The sequence below is a fragment of the Pelodiscus sinensis genome, chromosome 1, assembly GCF_049634645.1.
Source record: "Pelodiscus sinensis isolate JC-2024 chromosome 1, ASM4963464v1, whole genome shotgun sequence".
NCBI classification, from domain to species: domain Eukaryota; kingdom Metazoa; phylum Chordata; order Testudines; family Trionychidae; genus Pelodiscus; species Pelodiscus sinensis.
In genome coordinates this window covers 335,336,141-335,362,705 of record NC_134711.1, presented here as the reverse complement: position 1 = coordinate 335,362,705, position 26,565 = coordinate 335,336,141, and the positions used below count along the sequence as shown (strand labels likewise).

The following is a 26,565-nucleotide window of genomic DNA, read 5'->3' as shown; positions in this document are numbered from 1 at the left end:
CCTGCCAGCATGATGGGTATCAAGCCTCCTTTAGAAACCTCTGCGGAAGGGGTTTCCCCAGCCTTCCAATGTGACTGTCCCTTTGTCCGCCCGTTCGTACAGACAGGAAGGGGTTTGTTTTGTTTGAGGGTTTTGTTTCTGGGCAACTGGATGAACGGGGAATTCCTGACAATGCCGAAGGGCTAGTTAGACTTTCAGTGTATGACGGGACACTAAAGGCCAGGCAGGATCCACATTCCTCTTTCCTGACAGTGCCTATTGAGCTTTCTCACAGGGAAGGTGTTGGGAACACAGACCCGCGGAGCCCCCTCGGATTGGGACTGGCAGGCGGAGGGTTGGTTCTTTATCATTAATTTTCTCTCTATCATAAAATTGTCATTTTTCAAGGTGTACAAAGAATAATCATCAGTTTCAACCATCGGAACAGCCTCCATTGGTGTCTGATACTAACATTCAGAGGTGGACACAGTGTCCTCTGCTCCATGTCAGATTCCAACAGAAGTGTCTTCACCAACCCCTCCACCTTCATATTGCTGGGAGTCCCTGGACTGGAGGGGTCCCATGTCTGGATCTCCATCCCCTTCTGTGGTCTATACGCCATCGCCCTCTTGGGGAACTTAGCCATCCTGTTCATCATCAAGATGGAACCAAGACTCCATGAGCCCATGTACTATTTCCTCTGCATGCTGACCGTCACTGACCTGGTCCTGTGCACGTCCACCTTGCCCAAAACGCTGAGCATCTTCTGGTTCAATTCCAGGGAAATCAGTTTCAGTGGCTGCTTCACCCAGATGTTCTTCATTCACTCTCTGACGGTGATGGAGTCCGGGTATTGTGTGGTCATGGCTTTTGATCGCTACGTGGCCATCTGTGATCCACTGAGACATTCCACCATCCTGACAAACTCCATGATGGTCAAGATTGGCCTGGCCGTGGCACTGCGTGGCATCATTCTCATTCTGCCCTTTCCCCTCCTAGCCATTCGGTGGCCATATTGCAGAACAAATATCATCTTCTCCACACACTGTAAGTATATGTCTGTGGTGAGCCTGGCATGCGGTGACATCCGCATCAGTAGCTACTATGGCCTCTTTGTGGCATTCGCCGTGATGTTTCTGGATCTGTTTCTTATCGCTGTGTCCTACACCCAGATCCTCAGGGCCATCTTCCGCCTCCCCACCAAGGACGCCCGGGTCAAGACTTTTGGGACCTGCAGCTCCCACCTCCTTGCCATTTTAGCCTTTAATCTCCCAGCTCTCTTCACCTTCCTCACACAATATTTTGGACAGAATATGCCCCATCATGTCCACATTATCGTGGCCAATGTCTATCTCCTGGTGCCCCCCATGCTGAACCCCATCATCTACGGGGTGAGGACCAAGCAGATACGAGACAATTTGGTTCAGCTCTTTACTCCTAGGAAGAAATAAACATTTTGTCGTGGTGCTTCAGCTTTCCCTCTGAGCTCTGTGATATCCGTCACTGGCTGGTGACGCAGTGCCGGGCATCTTCCCTGAGTCAGCCGGGGTACATATACATTACACCCCTTTTTCGGAAAAGGGATGTAAATTAGACGTATCAAAATTGCTAATGAAGTGGGGATTTAAATATCCTGTGCTTCATTAGCATAAAAATGGCCACCGCTTTTTTCCAGCACGGAGCTTTGTCGGAGAAAAGCGGCAGTCTAGAGGCTGATCTTTCTCTAAAGAAAGCCTTTTCCAATAGCTCCTGTATACCTGCCAACCCATCTAGATTCCTAGAATCCCAGGGTTGGAAAAGTCATCGAGTCCAGCCCCTGTCAGCCGACAGTCAGGGCAGTGTGTGTGTGTGTGTGTGTTACTGAGAAAAGGTTTAACATCCGTGTCTTTACCGCTAGGACCGGGGTCCCGTCGCAGAGGGCAGCCAACAGGCTGACAGACGCCCCAGAGTTTATAGGAAGAGCTTATTACATCTCAGATTTCAGCTGCTAGGACACAAGATCCCTCCGCAGCAGGCAGTTTAAGGAAGATTGAGAGATGCCCCAATGGATCTGTCACCTGGGAGTGACACGATCCAAAACGCCCAAGCTCTTCCTATACCTGTCCCTTATGACCGGCTAAAGTTCTTTTAAATTGTGCTTGGTTCTGTTACAGCAACTGAAGGAGTCAGGTTAAAACTTAAACAGTTACAGGTTTATTAAAAAGACTTATAAAAAGCATATGGTTACAATGGCTATTGTTCTATGTCTTAACTGCTAGCAAATATAGATCTTAAAAATGGTTACAAAGAAAATAAAGATAGAAAATAGAAATAATGGTACCAAGTGACAGCTTAATCTTTAAAGAGCTCTAAGTCTATGTGTACACTTAAGACAAAGGACCACATCCAGGTACAATTTTTACCCCCTTCTGTGCCTCTCGACTCCAGTGTGTCAGGCCAGGGCCGGTCCCTCAATTCCTAGGAAAGACGAATACGAGGTGGGCGTCCCCGTGGAACCTCGGGAGGTCAAACACCTAACCCGACCAGCAGATAGATGGTAGATTGACACTCAGAGTAAATGTGCTGCTGGACCCATCTTTATACCCCTGGGGGCCCGTATCCTCTGTCTTATCTAAGATGCCAAATTGTACTGGTCCGTTTTGTGGCGCCAGTTCTTACAAGCAAGTTTCAACTTAATTTACACTTGCAAGAGAGATAACTAAATTGTGACTTTTTTACTGGGCGAGAGATTCCTCCCCCCGTGGATGGCTGTGTGTTCATATCAATATGGGTTTTAGTCAAGGACACTCCTCGGCAGCCTCTTGGTCAGCAATTGGCGTATCTCTGTTTACAGCCATTCACGGTCACTGAGCCTGCATATCCAGGCAAGCAAAAATGAATGTTACAAGGGGGGTTCCTGTCTGGCTACAGCCCCCTACCCAAAACAGGACCAGCCCGAACTCAACCATCCCAGCCATGGCTTGGTCAATCCTGCACATAAACACCTCTAGGGATGGAGATTCCACCCTTTCCTAGGGAACCCAGCCCAGAGCTTCCCCACCCTCCTAGGGAAATAGTTTTTCCTAACGTCCAACCTAGACCTCGCCCACTGCAACTTGAGCCCATTGCTCCTTGTTCTGCCATCTGTGTCCTTTGTCACAGCTGGAGACCCACTTGGCTGAGTAGTGAACAGGAGCCCACCCTCAGTCCTCCATTAAATGATGCATATGGAAGAGTCACTTTGGTCCCATGCAGTTCCCAGCTGTGGCTCTGCCCTGCTGCCCTAGCTTGTGGATTGGGCCAGGACCAGGGACTTCTATGGGGGAGACACCCCCACTCCCATGGCAGAGTTTGTGGCCACGATTTTGTTCATCCAAAGCAGAGGGAAGCTGCAAGCCGGAACTTGGCAAGAACAGGGCTGATATTGCAGAAACACTCAGACCTAAGAGACATGTCTTGGTACCAATACAACCCCGCAGAGAAAAAGCACCTAAAGACCAAGGTTCAGGGCTGGATCTAAACTGACAGCACGAATTATAGGAATTGAAGCCCCTTGTACAAGGTCATGGAAGTAGGTAACGCCAGAGGGTGGCATGCTGATACCTCCAGGGTGATGTTTGTACCTGTGTCTAAAAGTGCACCTCACAGAACGGTCTGTCTAGACGAGGGGGCAGTGCGGACATCCATACCATTGACTGAGCTAGTCCATTGTCACAGGGTGTGTGACAGACCGGGCCAGGTCTGGGCACCACTGAGGGCATCCGCTCAGGGCAAATTGCTCAAAACCAGGGCTCCTTACAGCCCCTGACTGGAGACCTTTCCCAAACAGGCCACACACCAGTCACACCAAGCGCTTTAGCTGCCAATCCGGCCAGCAGGAAGCCTCACGAGCAAAACCCCTCCGACACCCCAGCTCTCCTGTGCCCCAATCATCCCTGGGCCTACACACAGGTGAGGGGTTATAGAACCCAATCTCACCTACCCTGAACTGGTTCTTCCGGACCCAAAGAACCAGCCCCAGATCCCCGGTCTGTTTACACTTTGGATCTTACCTACAAGATCACGCTGGGCCAATCCTTTAGAATTTAAAATCTAAAGATTTATTAACAGAAGAAAGAAAAGGTGGAGATTGAGGTTGTTAAGGAGAATACGTCACACGCACCAATCTCCCAGTTCTCAATGCAGGCTCTAAGTTATAAACTGCCATCTTAAGAGTCTCTGGTGTACATCCTATGTCAGGATGGGCCAACACTTCTTCCCAGCTCGCTGTTCCTCGCAAGGCTGCATCTGGGATCAGTAGCAGGATTGAAGACAAGATGGAGCCCATCTCATGGCACTTATATATCTCTCCTGATGCCCCCTAGCCAGAGCAGGTCACATGGTCGAGTGACCTGTCTCTATTTCACATGCCGCAGCCATTTGCTGATTTTCATGTTCCTAGATGCATTCCTCAGGTGTGTATTGGCCACCTTGAGAGCCATTGTCCCTGGGACTGTGCTAATTAGCATGGTCATTCATTTGGACAATCCTCCTTTACAACAGGCAGTGCAGGCCAGTACCAGCACAGAGTTCATATACACAACTCCACATACAGACATTACACAAGTACATGAGTAGCAGACATAGAATCAGTAGGACATAAGCTTTCATTTGACACTTCATATGGCCCGCTTAGTACAGACTTTGGGGCAAACATCCCTCCCGCCATGAGTACAGCAGCGATCTGGCTGCTCCCCCTAAAATCCAATAACGTGACAGGGTACAGATGTAGAGTGGCTGAGCAGTAAATCTGTTAGCTGACAGCTATTTCTGCACTTCACTTGCACTTCAAATGTGGCCGGGTGCTTTCGATCCTTGTGACTCTGTGGTCATTGGGGCTCTTGCGGAGTCTCACGCAGGGTCTGCAGAGAGACAGGTGAGCCAAAGCATGGAGATGAACGTGCACCCTGGCTTCAGCCGGAGACCTGCGCCGGACTGGCCACAGCAGAAAGCAACAGCCTGATGGGTTTGTTTAGTTTCGAAAAGAGAAGATTGAGGGGGGGGGGGCATGAAAGCCGTTTTCAGGTATCTAAAAGGGTGTCATAAGGAGGAGGGAGAAAACTTGTTCATCTTGGCCTCTGGGGATAGAACAAGAAGCAATGGGCTTAAACTGCAGCAAGGGAGGTTTAGGTTGGACATTAGAAAAAAGTTCCTACCTGTCAGGGTGGTGAAACACTGGAATAAATTGCCCAGGGAGGTTGTGGAATCTCCATCTGTGGAGATATTGAAGAGCAGGTTAGATAAATGTCTATCAGGGATGGTCTAGACAGTATTTGGTCCTGCCATGAGGGCAGGGGACTGGACTCAATGACCCTCGAGGTCCCTTCCAGTCCTAGTATTCTAGGATTCTAAGATGCAAATGGCGCAAAAATGGATGATAAGTAACAGCTGCCCCAAGGCAGGAAATTCAGCCTTGGTGGGCCAGATCGGCATCAAGGCCCAGGGACAAGAGAGCCAACCTCTGCTGCAGCCTGGAACAGCAGGTCCAGGTACTTGAGCCAAACTTTCAGGGCCCAGCTTGACCAAGCCCAGGCTGGGCTGGTTGAGTTGGGGTTGGTCCTGCTTTGGGCAGGGGGCTAGATCTCGTGAGATCTCTTCCTACTCAGCTCATCTCTGAGGGTATGTCTACACTACCCCGCTAGTTCGAACTAGCGGGGTAATGTATGCATACCGCACTTGCTAATGAAGCCCGGGATTTGAATTTCCCGGGCTTCATTAGCATAAGCGGGGAGCCGCCATTTTTAAATCCCCGCTGCTTCGAACCCCGTGTAGCGCGGCTACACGGGGCTCGAACTAGGTAGTTCGGACTAGGGTGCCTATTCCGAACTACCGGTACACCTCGTTTCACGAGGAGTACCGGTAGTTCGGAATAGGACCCTAGTCCGAACTACCTAGTTCGAGCCCCGTGTAGCCGCGCTACACGGGGTTCGAAGCAGCGGGGATTTAAAAATGGCGGCTCCCCGCTTATGCTAATGAAGCCCGGGAAATTCAAATCCCGGGCTTCATTAGCAAGTGCGGTATGCATACATTACCCCGCTAGTTCGAACTAGCGGGGTAGTGTAGACATACCCTTGATTCTATGAAAACTCCCTGGCTGTCCTGCCTCTCAGCACCCACAGCCGCCGGGCCCCCAGGCCTCCCTCGCTGTCGGCAGAAGGAAACGCACTGTCTGTGCAGAGTTCTGTGGGGCAGCCCAGCACCCAGAGGAACCCTGAGCTCTGAACATTTTCTTCCAAATCATGAATAATTTTCAAACACGTACAAAGCCACAAATTAGAGCAGCCAATTCCTCCCTGACTCAGCCCCGGCCCAGGAGCTCTCCTCTCCCTGTGGGAAGGGCCTTAATGGCTGTTTACGCCTACAGCTGGAGGAAGGACACAGAAGTGCAGACATGGAGACAGAGACATTAACTAAAGTGTCTCTGATCTCCAGGCATTTGGCATCCAGACGCATCTTCTCTGTCAGAGGCTGAGTGAACCCCGCTGGGACTGCACAGGGCTGAGTTATAAACAGAGCAAACGCCCGCGTTGACTGGCAGCGCCGGACGCTGCTGCAGACACTGGGCTGAGAGAGGTGGGGACGCGGCTGCCTGAGGGGGTTCCCAGGGAAGACTCGTCCCTCTCAGCACTCACAGGTACCAGCTCTTGCTGCAGAACTCCGCTGCCCCACAGACAGGGCGCAATGTGGGGATGGTGGGGGAGAGGGTCAGTCTGTGAGTCTCTCTGCTCTGCAGAGCCACTGAATATCTCAGGGCCCTGGCCACGGGGCACGAGTTCATTCCCGTACACTGGCCAAAATTTTCTTCTTCTCTGTGCCCCTCCACTGCCCGCCTCCCAGCTCGGGACCTCGCTGGGCCATGTCAGTGGCACGGCAGATCCGTGAGGCTGAGAGGGGTGAGTAGATGAGCGATACGAGGCCACATTCTAAGGCCTGGTCCTGTTGTTTGTTCAGGTGCCACTGAGGCAAAACTCCTTGTGGAATAAGGACTGAGGAAAGATCTCAGGAGCCAGCTGTGTGTTAACACACAGACACTGTCGCCCCCTGCTCTGAATTTCAGAGCTCTGGCTGTTAAAGAAAGGGTTGGTAATTGACTTTTATTTCCATCCCTGGAGATATTTAAGAGCAGGTTGGACAGATATCTGTCAGGGATGGTCTAGATGGTGCTTGGTCCTGCCGTGAGGACAGGGGACTGGACTCGATGGCTCTCGAGGTCCCTTCCACTTCTAGTGTTCTATGCTTCTATGCTTCTCTGATCTGCAAGAAGGCATGGAAGCGTGATTCCTTCTCTCTGGAACAATTATGAATATTGTTCTACACAGACAGGACCTCTTTTCTCCCAGCTTGATTCCAGAAGTCGGCTGAACTTGGTTATGCCTGAAACAATCAATTGAACTGGAATCAGACACCCAGTGTCGGAAATTTCCAATCAAAAGCTGAACATTTGGCAAATGTATCACAACCTGGAACTGAGGCATTCTAATTGCAGGTGTCAGATGGCGTCAGCGACATCAGGGGCCACCGGCACCAGACACAACTGCCCGTTCATTTGTGAATGCTGCTGAGCTAAGTACTTTTCTCCAGTGATGTCAGTGGCGAGGAGTTCCACAGACTAAACACTGATTTCATAAACAGTTTGTGTTATAGGGTCAGACTTTCCATATGCTGGAACGGTCCCTCATTTCTGTGCTAGGAGACACAGTAAATATCAATGCCTGGTCTAATTCCTTCATGCATCAGAGGAGACCCATGCATCATCCATCCTCATGTCTTGTATAATCCAGGCCATTTGATTTCACCAAGGGCAATTTTACCAGAGGTCCACAACTTGTATTTCACTCAGGCCTGCTCTCCACTAGGACTTTATGTGGTAGAATCATGGAAGCCATTGGGCTAGCAAAGACACAAGGGTTGGCTAATGTGACTCCCTGCCAAGATGCAGGATTCGTTCTGTCTAAATCCTTCCAGGCTGATAGATGTCCAGAGTCTTTTGGAAAAACTCCAGGGATGTAGCTTCCACAACCAATTTAGGTGAGTGTCCCATCGTCCTGTTCTTACCGATAGGAAGGTTTTGGTTGGTTGGTTGGTTGGTTGGTTGGTTGGATTTGTTTCTGAGATTTCACCTAACCGCCATGTTTCCGTTTCAACCATGGACCCATCTCTTGTGGCCTGGGGCAAGGGAGAACAAATTCCCTCCACTTTAGTCTCCACTCCCAGGTCAATGTTTTCTAACCTTTCATCATTCTTGTTGCTCTTCTCTGGACCTTCTCCAATTTCTCCACATCTTTCTTGAATTGTGGTGTCCAGGACTGGACACAATACTCCAACTGAAGCCTAACTAGTGCAGAGTAGAGCGGAAGAATGACTTCTCGTATCTTGCTCAAAACGCTCCTGTTGATGCAGCCCAGAGTCATATTTGCTTTTTTTGCAACAGTGTCACACTGTTGACTCATATTCAGCTTGTGGTTCACTATGGCCCCTAGATCCCTTTCTGCAGGACTCCTTCTTAGATAGTAACTTCCCATTCTGTCTGTGTGAAACTGATTGTTCCTTCCTATGTGTGGTACTTTCCATTTGTTCTTATTAAACTTCATCCTATTTACCTCAGACCATTTGTCTAGTTTGTCCAGCTCAGTTTGAATTATGAGTCTCCATAGCACGTGCAACCTCTCCCAGCTTGGTATCATCTGCAAACTTAATAAGAGTACTCCCTATGCCGATATCTAAATCATTGATGAAGATATTGAACAGAACCGGTCCCACAACAGACCCCTGCAGAACCCCACTTTTATGCCCTTCTAGCAGGATTGTGAACTGTTAATAACTACTCTCTGGGAACCGTTATCCAGCCAGTTATGCACCCACCTTATAGTAGGCCAATCTAAATTGCATTTCCCTTGTTTATTGATAAGAAGGTGATGAGAGATTATATGAAGTCTTACTAAAGTCTAGATATACTATAGTCACCGCTTCTCCCACCTCACAAGGCTTCTTATCAAGCTACCAGATTGGTTTGCCATGATTTGTTCTTTACAAATCCATGCTGGCTGTTACCTATCACCTTATTATCTTCCAGGTGTTTTCAGATGAATTCCTTAAATACCTGCTCCATTATCTTCCCTGGCCCAGAAGTTAAACTAACTGGTTTGTTGTTTCCTGGGTTGTTCTTATTTCCCTTTTTATAGATGGGCACTAGATTTGCCCTTTCCCATTCTTCTGGAATCTCTCCAGACCTCCATGATTTTCCAAAGATGATCGCTAGAGGCTCAGATACCTCCTCTATCAGCTTCTTGAGCATTCTAGGATGAATTTCAGCAGGCCCTAGGGACTTGACATTTATATTCTCTAAGTCATTTTGAACTTGTTCTTTTCCTGTTTTAGATTTTAAATTCTACCCCCTTTCCGCTGGTATTCAGGATACATCTACACTAACCTGCTAGTTCGATTTAGGAAGGCTAATGAGGGTGAAAAAAATTGCTAATGAAGCGCGGGATTTAAATATGCCACGCTTCATTAGCATAACCCCGGCCGGTCGCCATTTTGGAAACTGACAAGCCCGAAGTAACTGCTAGTTACTACATTCGAATTAACTGTTACTCCTCATGGAATGAAGTTTAACAGTTAATTTGCACTAAGGGATTTATCTCAGAATCCCACTTCTCTGCTGCGTGTAGACACGGGCTATTACTTCGGGCTAGTCAGTTTCCAAAATGGCGACCGGCTGGGATTATGGTAATCAAGTGTGGGATATTTAAATCCTGCACTTCATTAGCAATTTTGGTCGCCCTCATTAGCCTCCCTAGTTCAAACTAAGGGGCTAGTGTAGACGTACCCTCACGCTGTTAGTAATGCAATCACCGTCAACATTTACACAGTCCTATCCTCTATTTGCACTTATTTTTTATCTCTTCTGCTGCCCGATTGCACACGTCCGGCTCCAAGTGAAATCTGTGACTTCTGAAGTAGTGTGTTCATGCCTTTAAGGTTCTATTGTAGATGCTGTTTAACCCTCTCCTTGACAGCTAATGGGTTGGGCAGTATCTCATCCCCTCACGTGATCTGTGTGTCTCATACGACTTGTTTCCCAATGCAGAAGAAAAATTATTTCTTGAGCACATCTACATTTTTAACACTCAGTTTCCCTCTCTCCCTCTAGTAACTGGGCTAATCCTTTCTCATTATTTCTTTTGTTCTTTATGTATTGAATTTCATCCATAGCCCGGCCAAGCATGAGTTTTCCATGCTGCTTTAAAGATTCCTCATCAATTTTCATACTTCTCAATATACATTATGTGTTATCTATTTTCCCTTGGGCCATTTTTACATGTTCTTTTCTCCTCCCTTCACCCTCATTGCTGCCCTCAGTTAACAAGATTTTATCCAAATCTGTCTACTTTCTTTTCCATGTGACCTTGGATTTGTAGCTATTTAATAATATCTTCTAAACTAGCTCCCAACGTTCCTCCCCCGTTCTGTTGAAATATTTCCACCCCATCAACTTTGCTGACAATTGTCCTCAGCTTGAAGGAAGTAGCCATTTTGAAAAGATCTCCAGGTGGCTGTTTTGTCACAAACCAGTTCTGCTTGTCAAACATACAGGGAGGCATAGGAATTACAATTCATCCACAAATTCCGTTCTTATTCCGATCATCAGTTCCTCAATCGGGACAATGACTGGCTGGTCCATTACCAACCGAACATTCAATGAAGGTGCCAACGGGTCTCCATGTGGATTCTTGTGTTAGTTCCCTTTGATCCTTCGCTGCTTCTTTTTCACTATCCAATCGTCAGGTATTTATAGGCACCAGCTCTGCCTGCTTGTTTTTCCCTTTGATATTTTCATTCCCTCTGCTCCTTGTTTCCTGCCCCTTTCTCTTTTTCTTCTCCCCACCCCTCCTGCTCTCCCTTCTAACCTAATTATTGTGGGTCTGCACATCCTAAACTCAACACTCCAGTCATCTGAAGAAGTGGGCTGTGCCCACGAAGGCTCGTGATCCCATCGACATGTTTTGTTAGTCTATAAAGTGCTACCAGACCATTTGGTGGTTTCTAAATTTAATTATGAACAGACATTCAACGTTCTGGTTCCAAAGGATATCTGACTTCCTAAGAGATAGAAATGTAGCCGTGTTAGTCTGGGGTAGCTGAAGCAAAATGCAGGATAATGTAACACTTTAAAGACTAACAAGATGGTTTATTAGATGATGAGCTTTCGTGGGCCAGACCCACTTCCTCAGATCAAATAGTGGAAGAGAATAGTCACAACCATATATACCAAAGGATACAATTAAAAAAATGAACACATATGAAAAGGACAAATCACATTTCAGAACAGAAGAGGGATGCGGGGGGGGGGGGGGAGGAAGGAAGGTAAGTGTCTGTGAATTAATGATATTAGAGGTGGGGAAAGGTAGATGTCTGTGAGCTAATGGTATTAGAGGTGATAATTGGGGAAGCTATCCTGGTAATGGGTAAGATAGTTGGGGTCTTTGTTCAATCCGCCCCCCCAGAGAGTGTCGAATTTTAACATGAATGACAGTTCAGAGGATTCCCTTTCAAGTGCAGATGTAAAAGGTCTTTGTAGCAGAATGCAGGTGGTGAAGTCATTGAGAGAGTGTCCTTTCTGGTTGAAATGGCAAGAAATAGTTTTTTCTTTGTGATCTTGTCTGATATCTGTTTTGTGGGCATTGATCCTTTGGCGAAGTGTTTGAGATGTTTGTCCAATGTACATAGCAGACGGACACTTTCGGCACATGATAGCATAGATTATATTTCTGGATGCGCAGGAACTCTGACACCCGAGACTTTCTCTGAGGGCTGTTCCAATGGTGATGTCCCCCCAGCAAAAGCCTTGGCAAAGATTTAGGTTTGATCTGCTCTCGGCTGTGGAGCAGCTGGACAAACGGGGAATTCCTGACAGCACCGATGGGCCAGGTAGACTTTCAGCGCATAACAGGACAATACAGGCCAGGCAGGATTCACACTCCTCTTTCCTGTTGAGCCTGTTGAGCTTTCTCACAGGGAAGGTGTTGGAAACACTGACCCATGGGCCCCCTCGGATTGGAACTGGCAGGAGGAAGCTCAGTTGTTTAACATTTATTTCTCTGCATAATTAAATTGTCATTTTTCAAGGTGTGGAAAGAACGATCATCAGTTTCGACCATCGGAACAGCCTCCAGAAGTGCATGTGATGTCTCATAGTAACATTCGGAGTTGGACAACTTCTTGCCTGCTCCATGTCAGATTCCAACAGAACCAACTTCATCAACCCCTCCACCTTCATCCTGCTGGGCATCCCCGGCCTGGAGTCTGCCCATGTCTGGATCTCCATCCCTTTCTGCGCTATATACGCTGTAGCCCTTTTGGGGAACTTCACCATCCTGTTCATTGTGAAGAGGGAGCCGAGCCTCCATGGGCCCATGTACTATTTCCTCTGCATGCTGGCTGTCACTGACCTGGTCCTGTCCACGTCCACCCTGCCCAAAACACTGAGCATCTTCTGGTTCAATTCCAGGGAGATCAGTTTCAGTGGCTGCCTCACCCAGATGTTCTTCATTCACTCTCTGTCAGTGATGGAGTCTGGGTATTGTGCGGCCATGGCTTTTGATCGCTACGTGGCCATTTGTGATCCACTTAGACATTCCACCATCCTGACAAATGCCGTGATAGCCAAGATCGGCCTGGCCGTGATGTGGCGTAGTATCATGTTCATACTGCCCTATCCGCTCCTGGCCAGGCGGTGGCCGTATTGCAGAACCAACATCATCCCTGCCACACACTGCAAGCTAATGTCTGTGGTGAGCCTGGCCTGTGCCGACATCCGCATCAGTAACTACTACAGCTTCTTTGTGGCAATCTCTGTGTTGTGTCTGGATGTGTTTGTTATCGCTGTGTCCTACACCCAGATCCTCAGGGCCATCTTCCGCCTCCCCACCAAGGACGCCCGGCTCAAGACTTTTGGGACCTGCAGCTCCCACTTCTGCGCCATCTTAACTTTTAATATCCCAGCCGTCTTCACCTTCCTCACGCAGCGCTTTGGCCACAATATGCCCCTCCATGTCCACATTCTCATGGCCAACGTCTATCTCCTGGTGCCCCCCATGCTGAACCCCATCATCTACGGGGTGAGGACCAAACAGATACGCCACAGTTTGGTTCAGCTCTTTACTCCTAGGAAGAACTAAACGTTTTCTCTTGGTGCTCCGGCTTTCACCCTGAGCTCGGTGCAGGACTGGCTGGTGATGCAGCGCTGGGCCTCTTCCCTGAGTCGCCTACAGGGTAGGCTAAGGGACATTAAACCTTCCCTGTGCCGTGTAACTGGGAGAAACCACTCACTGACTCCCAGCAACCTCACCTTTGTAATTGCTGGTAACTGGACCTCTCAGCCCCAACGCTGACCCCCTCTTGTCCCAACACTTTGCCCCCTTCTCCAGCTCTTCTCATAGACCCACCTCTGGTTTGTGTCATCCTGTCTGAGATTTCTGTTACTCCCTGCATCCCCCGCCCACTGCCAAGGCTCTCTGGTTTATCTCCTGCTCCCTCCACCTCCAGCTGGGCTCCCTCTGCTCTGGCACTGGGACAGGAGCTGCTGAAGCCTGCCAAGGAGGCTCCATGAAGTGCAGGGAGGACACAGCATGGGGCCAATCAGCCAATCAGCAGCACTGAGGGGAGCCATGGGGTTGCGAGCAGGGTGGTGAGGCAGGCAGCAGAATTTGTGCTTCCTAGAGCTTGTGGTCCCCACAGCTCAGCTACAGAGTCCTGAGGCCAGAGACCTTTGGGTGGCTCATTGCTGCAGCTTTCAGCTCCCTTTGCTTCCTGCCAGCTGGGGCCCGGATCAGGCTGGGTCCCTGCGGTGGATGTGGGCTTTGTCTGAGCATGGCCTCCAGGGCAGAGAAGAGATCAGCTTTGAAACTCGGAGGTCAGAAGGAAGGAAGGAAGGAGCTGAGCTCTTCATTACTGAGGAAGGTGGGGTGCTGGGCAGAGACCGGGGTGGCTACGCTAGCTCCCAGGGAGAGAGATAAATGGCCCCTCTTCCCTTAGCTGGCTTTTCACACACGCACCCAGCACCATCCCTGGGACTTCTGGGCTCCTAGTGCCAGGGGTGGTATGTGCTTTTGGGCAGTGAACCCCTGGCAGCGCTGGGCCTTTCTCCCCCCAGCTCCCTGGTCACTTTCCTTCCAGTTAAATGGCTTGGGCCAATCCCTCTGGTGATGGAATCAGCTTCCCTGAAACCTGGGGAGATACCCTCTCTAGAGCGTCCTGCAGACAGAGCAGTCAATTTCACCAAACACGGGGACCTCCTTGTCCCGAGAGAACAGCCACTCAGCCAGGTTAATCCCCAGCTCAGCCCTTCCAACAATCACGCTGCCGCCAATCCCCAGCCCAGAGCAATGACGACAAGCTGGGGGTGTCTCTGGGACCTTCTGTCTCCTCTGCCCTGGGCATGGAGCGTTACTCTCCCAAGCCAAGCCCACAGCCTCTGCCCATGGAAGGTTCCTGGCCCAGGCTGGTGCCCAGGTCCCATGAGCACAACCCATGTCCTGACCGGCTTTGATGACTCACAAGGGCAGGCGCTGCCCATAGTCCTGCAGAGTCACGTGTCTTCCCTGGCCTCATTGTGTGTCCTTGAAGAGCCATGAACACCGTGCTGCCTGGCCTCAGTGTAAATTCTGTCTGAGGGGTGTTGCCTAGGAATGCAACTAGAGAAGACACCAGTATGTCACCCGTAATCAGAACTTCAGACACAACGATGACAGATGCATGATACTTAGTAAATTGTAACATTCCCGTTGACACTGGACAGGACATGCCTTGTACACGGTTTCCTGCAATTGTACAATAGTGTAGCAAGAATGATAAAAATGGTCATAGCCAATCATGAAGTATCAAGGTGTGAAACGAGGTTTACAGGATTGGTCGGCAAAGGCTTTCCTTGTTGACCGATCTGCGTCTTGATTGCCATGTTGTGCCGACGATCAGCTGGGCTAGCACAGCGCAGCGGCCATTTTTATTTTAATGAAGAGGGGAATATTTAAACCCCCGCTTCATTGACTATGTCGGACAGCCTCATTTACATGTCTCTGCCAACAGAGGCATGTAGTCTAGACATATGGCTGTGTCTACACTGGGCCACTTATTCCGGAAAAGCAGCTGCTTTTCCGGAATAACTTGCCAGCTATCTACACTGGCCGCTTGCTTTTCCGGAAAAGCACTGACGATCTACTGTAAAATTGTCAGTGTTTTTCTGAAAAAACTATTCTGCTCCCGTTCGGGCAAAAGTCCTTTTCCGGGAAAACTGTTCCAGAAAAGAGCCAGTGTAGACAGCACAGTAGTCTTTTCCGCAAAAAAGCCCCGATCACGAAAATGACGATTGGGGCTTTTTTTGAAAAAGCGCGTCTACATTGGCCATGGATGCTTTTCCGGAAAAAGTGCTTTTCCGGAAAAGCATCCTGCCAATGTAGATGCGCTTTTTCCGGAAATACTTATAACGGAAAACTGTTCCGTTTTAAGCATTTCCGGAAAAGGGTGCCAGTGTAGACGTAGCCACCCTGTGTGTCTGCAGGCCTCTGACTGAGGGGTCAGCTACCACAGACCACAGCTTGGTTTTCTCCTTTAGTTTTTCAAGCTCTTTTGGAGCAAAACAGCTTGGGTTACCCCTGGGGGTGGGTTCAAGTGTTCACCCCTGCTTTTTAGGGATCAAAAAAGCACTTGTTGGTGGCAGCAATTCTGTGATTGTGATTCTGGGAAGAAGTTTTTTTGTAACCAGTGTCTGTAGAAACAAAGTGTATTTGTTTTTTCCTTTTGAGCTTTGTGGGCCCCCATCTTCTGCTCTTGGAGTGTCAGAATTCTTTGGAGGCGTGGCTGTCCTGCCTGGGATTCAATCATTCTGTGTCTCTCCACTCCTGGTTTAACTTTCGCATACAAAGAAACAAGGCAAGGAATCTTACCCAGTTCAAATTTCATCCCTCTGTCTCGATTGGTTCTCCCGGCCCCCTGACCAACACCTTTGCTGTCAGTTAGCAAAGACGAATGACTTCCAGATAAACAGATGCTAAAATGGTGATTGATTAAGGACTAGCACAGCAGAATGTATAGACCTGAATGGGAGAAAAGTCCTATAAATGGGGAATCTTGCATGAATCTCTGTGTCGCATCTTGTCGAGATTGGGGCTTCAGCCCAGTTCAAGAGAAGCTCCTCCCCCTCGCATTTAACTCACCTGGCGAGTGAGTAAATGTGAGCAACAAACTAGTAACTTTAAGCAAAAGCAAGACGGGGCTGGTTGGTTTGCATATCAGGTTCAACCCCTTTTCCAATTAACTCAATAGTGGCATTTAATACAAGCAATGTATGTGTAAATCTAGGTTGGTCTTCAGATAAAATAAGGTAACAGAGTTCAACCCCCCTTGCCCAAAGCAGGACCAAACCCGACACAATCATCCCAGCTAGGGCTTTGTCCAGCCAGGACTTAAACACCTCGGCTGTGTCTATATTGGCACCGTTTTCCGGAAAAGGGATGCTAATGAGACCAGTCGGAATTGCAAATGCCGCAGGGGATTTAAATATCCCCCGCGGTATTTGCATGAACATGGCTGCCGCTTTTTTCCGGCTTCGGGCTTTGCCGGAGAAAAGCACCAGTCTAGACGGGATCTTTCGGAAAATAAAGCCTTTTCCAGAAGATCCCTTATTCCTGAATTTAAGAGGAATTGGGGTATGTCTACACTACAAAGTTAGTTCGAACTAACAGACGTTAGTTCGAACTACCTTTCATAGGCGCTACACTAGCGCTCCGTTAGTTCGAATTTAATTCGAACTAACGGAGCGCTTAGTTCGAACTAGGAAAACCTCATTCCATGAGGATTAAGCCTAGTTCGAACTAGCTAGTTCGAATTAAGGGGTGTGTAGCCCCTTAATTCGAACTAGTAGGAGGCTAGCCCTCCCCAGGTTTCCCTGGTGGCCACTCTGGCCAATACCAGGGATACTCGTATGCCCCCCTCCCGGTCCCGGACCCCTTAAAGGGCCACGGGCTGGCTACGGTGCCCGTGCCAGGTGCAAGCCTGCCAGCACCCAGCCAGCAGACCCTGCACCTGGCACGGATCGAGCCACCCACCCGATGCCCCCCAGCCCTCCCCCTCTTCCCGGGACCAGGCTGGCGGCTCTCGGAAGCTTGCCCGGGACCGCAAGAGGCGGGCACCCACCTGTGCTAGTGTGGACATCGTGGACCTCGTCCACGATCTCCGCACTAGGCACAGGAAAGTGGCCGGCTAGGGCAGGAGAGCTGCCAGCCTGGCCACCCAGGAGCAGGTGTGCAAGAGAATCAAGGGGGTCCACTGAGATCCCCGACCCTGAGCTTACAATGGCCGTCCTGGGTCAGACCAAAGGTCCATCTAGGCCGACAGCGGCCAACCCTAGGGACCCTACCCTGGAGGGGATGGACCGAAGACAGTGACCAAGCCATTTGTCTCGTGCCATCCCTCTCCAGACTTCCACAAACCTTGGGCAGGGACACCACTCCTACCCCCTGGCTAATAGGACTCCATGGACCCAACCTCCATGACTTGATCTCACTTCCCTTTAAACTCTGTTCTAGTTGTAGCCTTCACAGCCTCCTGCAGCAAGGAGTTCCACAGGTTGACTCTTTGCTTTGTGAAGAACAACTTTCTGTTACTACTTTGAAGCGTGCTACCCATTCCTTTGCTTTGGTGTCCTCTAGTCCTTCTTTATGGGAACTAATGAAGAACTATTCTGTATGTACCCTCTCCACCCAACTCCTGCTTTTAGAGACCTCTATCCTGTCCCCCCTCCGTCTCCTCTTTTCTAAGCTGAAAAGTCCCAGTCTCTTTAGCCTCTCTTCATCTGGGACCTGTTCCCAACCCCTGATCATTGTAGTTGCCCTCCCCTCTCCCAGCCTCTCTCTTCCCCTCTCCCACCTCCTTTTCCCAGTCTCCCCCAGTTTTGTTCAATAAAGACAGATTCCATTTTGGAAGAAACGTTATCTTTATTTTGTACATCAAGAAGAGGGGCTAGGGAAGGGTAAGTGGAAGGAGGTGAGGGAGGAATGGGGCACGAGCCCCCGATGGGGAGGACTGGGCTGGCTCTGCGGGCTTCTGGGGGTGGAAGCTCTCCTGCAGCCCCCCAATTGCCCCCTCTCCCCAGATGGCAGCCTGCAGCAAGTGCAGCCGGGCTGATGGCCAAGTGCTGTGATGTGCCCAGTGTGGGTACTCCGGGCAATCCGAGCCAGGACTGCTTTGCAAGCGGGGCACCCCTGAGAACTGTCTGTCCGGGGTGGAGGTCAGGACCCTTTAAGCGCAGCCCTCGGCTAGCCTGATACAGCATCTCCACGCTCTAAGTCCTCCTCTGATGCCCTGCCGGCACTGCTTCCGGCCATCCTTAAGCCCTGTTCAGGGTCCACTTAATGTGGACATGCTAGTTCGAATTAGCAAAACGCTAATTCGAACTAGTTTTTTAGTCTGGATCCGTTAGTTCGAATTAGCTTAGTTTGAATTAACTAATTTGAACTAAGTTAGTTCGAATTAACGTTGTAGTGTAGACGTACCCTAAGGGATCTTCCAAAAGATCCCATCTAGACTGGAGCTTTTCTCCGGCAAAGCCCCGAGCCGGAAAAAAGCGACAGCCAAGTTCATGCAAATACCGCGGGGGATATTTAAATCCCGTGCGGCATTTGCAATTCCAACTGGTCTCTTTAGCAACCCTTTTCCGGAAAAGGTTGCCAATGTAGACACAGCCCTCTAGGGATGCAGATCCCACCACCTCCCTAGGGAACCCATCCCAGAGCTTCCCCACCCTCCTAGGGAAATCGTTTTTCTTAATATCCAACCTAGACCTCCCCCACTGCAACTTGAGACCATTGCTCCTTGTTCTGCCATGCGTCACTACTGAGAACAGCCTCTCTCCAGCCTCTTTAGAGCATCCTGTAGGAAGTTGCAGGCTGCTCTCAAATCCCCCCTCACTCTTCTCTTCTGCAGACGAAACAGACCCAAATCCCTCAGCCTCTCCTCGCAGGTCATGTGCTCCAGCCCCCGAATCATTTTGGTCACCCTCCACTGGACCCTCTCCAATGTATCCAAATCCTTTCTATAGTGGGGGCCCCAGAACTGGACACAATACTCCAGATGTGGCCTCACCAGAGCCGAATAAAGGGGAATAATGACATCTCTGGATCTGCTGTCAATGCTTCTCCTAATGCACCCTAATATGGCATTAGCCTTCCAGGCTACAAGGGCACCCTAATGACTCATATCCTCTTTGTCGTCATGGAGACCTACTTCTGGATGTGGCTGAGTCGTAAACAGGACACCCTCTCCACAACGAAATCATCCAGGGTATGTCTACACTACCCCCCTAGTTTGAACTAGGGGGGGGGGTAATGTAGTCATACGGAGTTGCAAATGAAGCCCAGGATTTGAATTTCCCGGGCTTCATTTGCATGAAGCCGGCCGTCGCCATTTTTAAATGCCGGCTAGTTCGGACTCTGTGCCACGTGGAACGAGGTGTACAGCTAGTTCGGATTAGGAAGCCTAATCTGAACTAGCTAGTCTGTGCCGTGTGTAGCCGCACGGCACGGAGTCCAAACTAGCCGGCATTTAAAAATGGCGCAGGCCGGCTTCATGCAAATGAAGCCCGGGAAATTCAAATCCTGGGCTTCATTTGCAACTCCGTATAACTACATTACACCCCCTAGTTCAAACTAGGGGGGTAGTGTAGACATACCCCCATTGAGTCAAACCCTCTCGCTGAGGATGGGCCCAGAGCAGGGACTTCTATGGGTGAGACACGCACAGCCCCTTGGTAGAATTTGGCTCCAGTTGGCCCGGCATGAAAGGAACGGGAGCCCTGCCAATATATCGATAGGCCTCAGGCTAATTTCTCTGGCCTAAACCACAAACAAGTTCAAGTTAAAAGCATCCAAAGGTTTTTTTTTCCCAGTCAGCTCCCTTCCCAGGGGTCCTGCTCTGCGTATGATCCCAATTAAAGCTAACGAGATGGACAGTAATCACAGCAACAGGTCACAGCAGGGTTGATGAGCACCGGCCAGGGAGAACCGAGGCTGGGCCCAGACATAAACATATGTGGTCAATTAGCAGGTTGCCAGTTCCTCCGGGGGATTTTGCATGAATTTCTACTTAACAAAACCGACATGTTCAGAGCTCAGGGCTCCCCTGGGCACTGGGCTGCCCCACATACCCTGAACAGACAGACACTGCAGTGCGTTTCCTTGTCCCGACAGTGAGGGAGGCCTGAAGGGATGAGGGGCAGGACGGCCATGGGGTGCTCATAGGATCAGAGATGATTGTGGCTGGAACAGATCTCAGGAGGTCCTCAAGCCAACCCCCTGTTCCAAGGAGGAGCAACATCAACTAACTCACCCCAGCCAGCTGGGCCCTGAAAGTTTCTAAGTGTTTGGCTCAGGTGCCGGGGCCTGATGCTCCAGGCTGCAGCAGACGTTGGCTCCCTTGTCCCCGTGCGTTGCTGCTTCTGACCCCTCTGCAGCCTGCCTGGGTCAGACAGTACTCCAGTTACCCCTACCCCGGCTCCCCGCTGTGTCCCTGCCTCTGCAGTCAGGTGCCGTAGCCTGTATGGCTCTGGAATGTCTCCTAAACCCTTGCGACAGCTAAACCTTTGTGTCCCAAGAGGCAGCTAGTGCAAAGGAGTCTGGGGTCTAGCCAAGGCCTCTCGGCCCCCAACTTTGCTCGTCTCAAACTGGGGCTGGATGGTGGCTGGTTAAGCCTGGCTCTGGCCCAGCATGTCTGAGGGAGTCCCACAGCAGCCACTGGAACATGCATCTGGTTGGCACAGGTGTAGCCCCCCGAGACGTAACACGGCAGGAAGTGATGTCACTGCATCCACCGGGATGGGCAGCAGAGCAGCCCCATCCCCTGCTAGCAATTCTCCCACAACAGCCAATCAGCACAGGGGAGGCAGGGCTGAGCCTGCTTCCCCTTCCCCAGCTCTGCCTCTGTAGTGCCCCCTGCTGTTCCTGCTTGGAGCTACATGCTGCACAGTCGGTGCCCCTCCCTCTGGGCTGGCAACGCCCCCTGCTGCTCCAGATTTGGCTTTTAGCATCATGCTCCTTAGCACTGTTGCTAACTACCCACCCTTGCGACATTTGCATCTCGCTGCTGCTCTCTGCTGTCCTCAGTCAGGCGTTCCCGATGGGTTCCTGGCAGCTCTCCTGCTCCAGCCCTGATACACGTCTGACTCCATACTTAGCTCTCTGGTCTCCCTGCTAACCTGGTGCACAGGGTTCACAGAGAGACTCCGGGAGAGCCCCCCGAGACCACAGAACCACATGAGGATTGAAAGCACCAGACCAGATGTGTCGACCATCGAGGTCAGTAACAGTTCTCAGCAAACAGACTTGCCGCTGAGCCACTACACGTATGTAGCCATGACAATGGACTAGCTCAGTCACTGCTATGGACGTCCGCGCTCCCCCTCGGCCAGACAAAGACAGTTCTTTGCAGCACACTTTAATACACAGGTACAAACTCGCCACACAGCATTCCCGACCATGCTCTGATGTTCCCTAGATCTACCCACTCCATGTGGATACAGTCTTGTCCACCTGTCCACCTGTCGAACATGGTGTCCAGTTAGCCCCACACCTGAACCTGGGTCTTTATGTTCCTGTTGGCTCTGCCTGGGGCGTTGCGACCAAGGTGGGTCTTCACCAGGTGTTCTGTTACGAGCCCCCTGCAATGTGCTCACAGCCTGGGCCTAGAGCCTCCTCGGCCCGACTGTTTCTGCAACATCTGTCCCATTTCTGCCAACTTCTGTGGGCAGGGCCTGCCTCTTCCACATAGCTTAACGCTGCTTTATTTGAGCAAAGTCTCAGCCATTGTGGCCTCAGGCCTCACACGTGGCCTGTGATACTATTCATTTTAGGCCTCATCTTACTCCACCTGCCACACCCTTCTGAGGCTTGTCTAACCCCTTCTGCCCATTAGTTCTGGGCAGTGTACATGGCCCAGTCGGAGTGGGAACAGTGTGTACAGTGCCTGGTGCTGCGTGTCCAGAGCCATTGGCATGTGGTCTTCATAGCTCAGCTCCAGCTGACAGCTGTGGAAATGAGCCACCCAAAGCTCTCTGGCCTCAGGACTCTGTAGCTGAGCTGTGGGGCCCACAAGTTCTAGGATGCTCAATCTCTCCTGCCTGCTTCACCACGCTGCTCCCAACCCCATGGCTCCCCTCAGTGCTGCTGATTGTCTGGTTGGCCCCATGCTGTGTCCTCTCTGCACTCCATGGAGGCTCCTTAGCAGGCTTCAGCAGCTCCTGTCCCAGCATCAGAGCAGAGGGATCCCAGCTGGTGGTGGAGGGAGGAGGAGATAAACCAGAGAGTCATGGGGCATGTGTGTCTTGATGCAGGAAGTTCTGGGGGGAGAAACAGACCAGGGGTGGGTCTTTGGGAAGAGCTGGAGAATGGGGAAAAGCCTTGAGAGAAGAGGCGGGCAGGGGTCCAGTTACCAGCAATAAGAAAAGTCACAGTGCTGGGAGTCAGTGAGTGGTATGTCCAAGTGACACATCACAGGGAAGGTTTAATGTCCCTTAGCCTGTCCTGTAGGTGACTCAGGGAAGAGGCCCAGCACTGCGTCACCAGCCAGTCCTGCACAGAGCTCAGGGGGAAAGCCAGAGCACCAGGAGAAAACACTTAGTTCTTCCTAGGAGTAAAGTGCCGAACCAAACTGTCTCGTATCTGTTTGGTCCTCACCCCATAGATGATGGGGTTGAGCATGGGGGGCACCAGGAGGTAGACGTTGGCCATGAGAATGTGGACCTGCAGGGGCACATTGTGGCCAAAGCGCTGTGTGAGGAAGGAGAAGAGACCTGGAATGTGAAAGGATAAAATGACACAGAGGTGGGAGCTACAGGTCCCAAAAGTCTTGAGCCGGGCGTCCTTGGTGGGGAGCTTAAAGATGGCCCTGAGGATCTGGGTGTAGGACACAGCAATAAGAAAAAGATCCACACCAGTCACAAAGAATAACACAAAGAGGCCGTAGTAACTACTGATGCGAATGTCGGCACAGGCCAGCTTCACCACGGTGATGTGCTCGCAGTGCGTGGAGGGGATGATGTTGGTTCTGCAATATGGCCACTGCCTGGCCAGGAGGGGATAGGGAAGTATGAGCATGACGCCACGGAGCACCACAGCCAGGCCAATCTTGGCTATAATGGAATTTGTCAGCAAGGAAGAATGTCTCAGGGGATCACAGATGGCCACATAGCGATCGAAAGCCATGGCCACACATATGCCCGACTCTATCACTGACAGAGAGTGAACGAAGTACAGCTGGGCGAGACAGGCACTGAAACCGATCTCCCTGGAATTGAACCAAAAGATGCTCAGCGTTTTTGGCAGAATGGATGTGGCCAGGACCAGGTCGGTGACGGCCAGTATGCAGAGGAAATAGTACATGGGCTCATGGAGGCTCTGCTCTGTCTTCACAATGAAGAGGATGGTGAAGTTCCCCAAGAGGGCGATGGCGTATACAGTGCAGTAGGGGATGGAGATCCAGACATGGGCCACCTCCAGGCCAGGAATCCCCAGGAGAATGAAAGTGGAGGGGTTAGAGAAATCAGTTTTGTTTGGATATGACATGGAGCAGAGAAGAAGGTGTCTAACTCTGAAGGTCATTAAGAGACACCACATGAGCTACCGGCGGCTGTTCCGATGGTTGAGACTGATGATTGTTCTTTACACACCTTGAAAAATGACAGTTTTGTTATACAGAGAAATAAATGATAAACAACCGACCCTCCTCCTGCCAGTCCCAATCTGAGGGGGCCCATGGGTTATTGTTCCCAACATCTTCCATGTGAGAAAGCTCAACAGGCACCAGCAGGAAAGAGGAATGTGGATCCTTCCTGGCCTTTACTGTCCCATCATGCGCTGAAAGCCAAACTGGACTGTTGGCGCTGTCAGGAATTCCCCGTTCGTCCAGCTGCTCCACAGCCAAGAGCAGAACAAACCCAAATCTTCACAAAGGCCTTTGCTAGGGGGACACCCCATGGGAACAGCCCTCAGGGAAAGACCTGGGTATCAGAGCTGGTAGGTCATGTAGAGACCAGGTCAGTCGCAGCAGTCGGCAGACATAGAGTTCGGCTGCCTAGGAAATGGGTTGGAGAACAACCTGATGTGGAGAAGTGGGCAGTTTGGTCACCAAAGACATTACCAATGTAAAGGGGAGCTCCACACTAGGGTCTGAGAACGTGAGGGGCTGACGTAGGAATGAGGCTGTAACGTTTGGAGCTGTTTGGTTAGGAGAAGAGACACACAAAGGTCACTCTGGAGAAGGGTAGAATTGATGACTTTCCAATAGGTCCCCAGAACAATGTCGAATGTCGGTTCATAATTAGTGTTTCAAAGCAGATAATCCCATCAAGCTGAGCACAATTGTCACCAAACGTAATTGACAGGAAATATTTAGCTATTAAATGGGAAGAAACATTGGCGTCTATTTTAAAAGATTTTATTTAACAGCTAAAAAGCCACAGTCCAAGAAAGAAGAAAGTAGACAGCTTGGTACTAAGCCCCATCGTGTGGTAAAGTGAGGGTAGCAATGAGGGTGAAGGAATGTAATTGAGGATGTGAAGAACAAAGGAAATGATGGGAAAGGATTAAGCTGGTTACTAGAGGGAAAGCCGAAAGTTGTGAATGTTAAAAATGTAAATAAGAACATAAGAGCGGCCAGACTGGGTCAGACCAATGGCCCATCTAGCCCCGTGTCCTGTCTGTCCACAGTGACCAATGCCAGTTGTCCCAGAGGGAGGGGACACAACAGGTAATCCTCACGTAATCCCTCCCCTGTCACCCACCTCCAGACAAACAGAGGCTAGGGACACCATTCCTACCTAGCCTGGCTAATAGCCATTGATGGACCTAACCTCCATGAATCTATCTAGCTCTTTTTTGAACCCTGTTAAAGTCCTAGCCTTCTCCACATCCTCTGGCAAGGAGTTCCACAGGTTGAGTGTGCGCTGAGTGAAGAAAAACTTCCTTTTGTTTGTTTTAAACCTGCTGCCTATTCATTTCATTTGGTGACTCCTAGTTCTTATGTTATGGGAATAAGTAAATTACATTTCCTTATTCATTTTTTCTACACCGGTCAGGATTTTAGAGACCTCTATCATATCCCCCTTTAATCCCCTCTTTTCTACGATGAAACGTCCCAGTCTTTTAATCTGTCTTCATATGGGACCTATTGCAAACCCCTCATCATTTTTATTGTCCTTTTCTGAACCTTTTTCAATGCCAACATATCTTTTTTGAGATGAGGTGACCACATCTTTACACAGTATTCAAGAAGCGGACGTACCATGGATTTATATAGAGTCAATAAGATATTTTCTGTCTTATTCTCTATCCCTTTTGAAATGACTCCTAACATTCTGTTTGCTTTTTTGACTGCCACTGCATAGTGAGTGGATGTTTTCAGAGAACTATCCGCAATGACTTCAAGATTTCTCTCTTGAGTACTTGTAGCCAAATTAGTCCCCATCATGTTGTACGTATAGTTGGGATTATTTTTTCCAACGTGCATTACTTTACATTTATCAACATTACATTTCATTTGCCATTTTGTTACCGAATCACTTGGGGTACGTCTAGACTACAGGCTTTTGTCAACAGAGGGTTTGTCGACAGATACTGTTGACAAAGCTTCTGTTGACAAAGAGCGTCTAGACTATATCCAGTTCTGTAGACAAAGCAAGCCGCTTTGTCGACATGACAGTGTAGACGCAAAGAACAGTGTAGATGCAATAACTCCTTCTGTCGACAGAACTCTATCAACAAAAGGCGTGATTCCTCGTAGAATGAGGTTTACATATGTCGACAAAACTGCTGAGTTATGTCAACGTTATGTCAACAGAATTCAGTGGCAGTGTAGATGCAGGTATAGTTTTGTTGACAAAAGTCCACTTTTGTTGACAAAACCCTGTAGTCTAGACACACCCTTAGTTTGGTGAGATCTTTTTGAAGCTCTTCACAGTCTGCTTTGGTCTTAACTATCTTGAGCAGTTTGGGATCATCTGAAAATGTTGCCACCGCACTATTTACCCCTTCTTCTAGATCCTTTATAATTAAGTTGAATAGAATGTGTCCCAGGATGTACTCTTGGGGGACCCTACTAGTTACCTCTCTCCACACAGAAAACTGACCATTTATTCCTACCCTTTGTTTCCTGTCTTTTAACCAATTATCAGTCCAAGAAAGGACCTTCCCTCTTATCCCATGACAACTTACGAGCCTCTGGTGAGGGATCTTGTTAAAGGCTTCCTGGAAATCTAAGTACACCATATCAACTGGATCCCCCTTGTCTACCTGTTTGTCGACCCCCTCAAAAAACTCTTGAGCTACGTCTAGACTGGCATGATTTTGCAGAAATACTTTTAACAGAAAAGTTTTTCCGTTAAAAGTATTTCAGCAAAAGAGCGTCTAGATTGGCACGGATGCTTTTTCATTCCATGAGGAGTAACGGTAGTTCAAACTAGGAAGCCTAGTTCATGCCCCATGTAGCCGCGCTGCACTGGGTTCAAACCAGCGGGGTTTTAAA

The 26,565-nt window shown here is 49.7% G+C and overlaps 3 protein-coding genes across 3 annotated transcripts; 2 read left to right on the top strand and 1 right to left on the bottom strand.

The window, feature by feature from the left end:
• Positions 1–482: 482 nt before the first annotated feature.
• Positions 483–1,430, top strand: LOC142827853 (olfactory receptor 52E4-like). Its single transcript, XM_075923985.1, has one exon. The coding sequence runs from the start codon at positions 483–485 to the stop codon at positions 1,428–1,430; it is 948 nt and encodes a 315-aa protein (XP_075780100.1).
• Positions 1,431–12,230: 10,800 nt separating this feature from the next.
• On the top strand, positions 12,231–13,178 carry LOC142827773 (olfactory receptor 52E2-like). Its single transcript, XM_075923520.1, has one exon. The coding sequence runs from the start codon at positions 12,231–12,233 to the stop codon at positions 13,176–13,178; it is 948 nt and encodes a 315-aa protein (XP_075779635.1).
• Positions 13,179–22,661: 9,483 nt separating this feature from the next.
• LOC102454066 (olfactory receptor 52R1-like) lies at positions 22,662–23,609 on the bottom strand. The gene has a single exon (XM_006127149.3). The coding sequence runs from the start codon at positions 23,607–23,609 to the stop codon at positions 22,662–22,664; it is 948 nt and encodes a 315-aa protein (XP_006127211.3).
• Between the last annotated feature and the right edge of the window lie 2,956 nt (positions 23,610–26,565).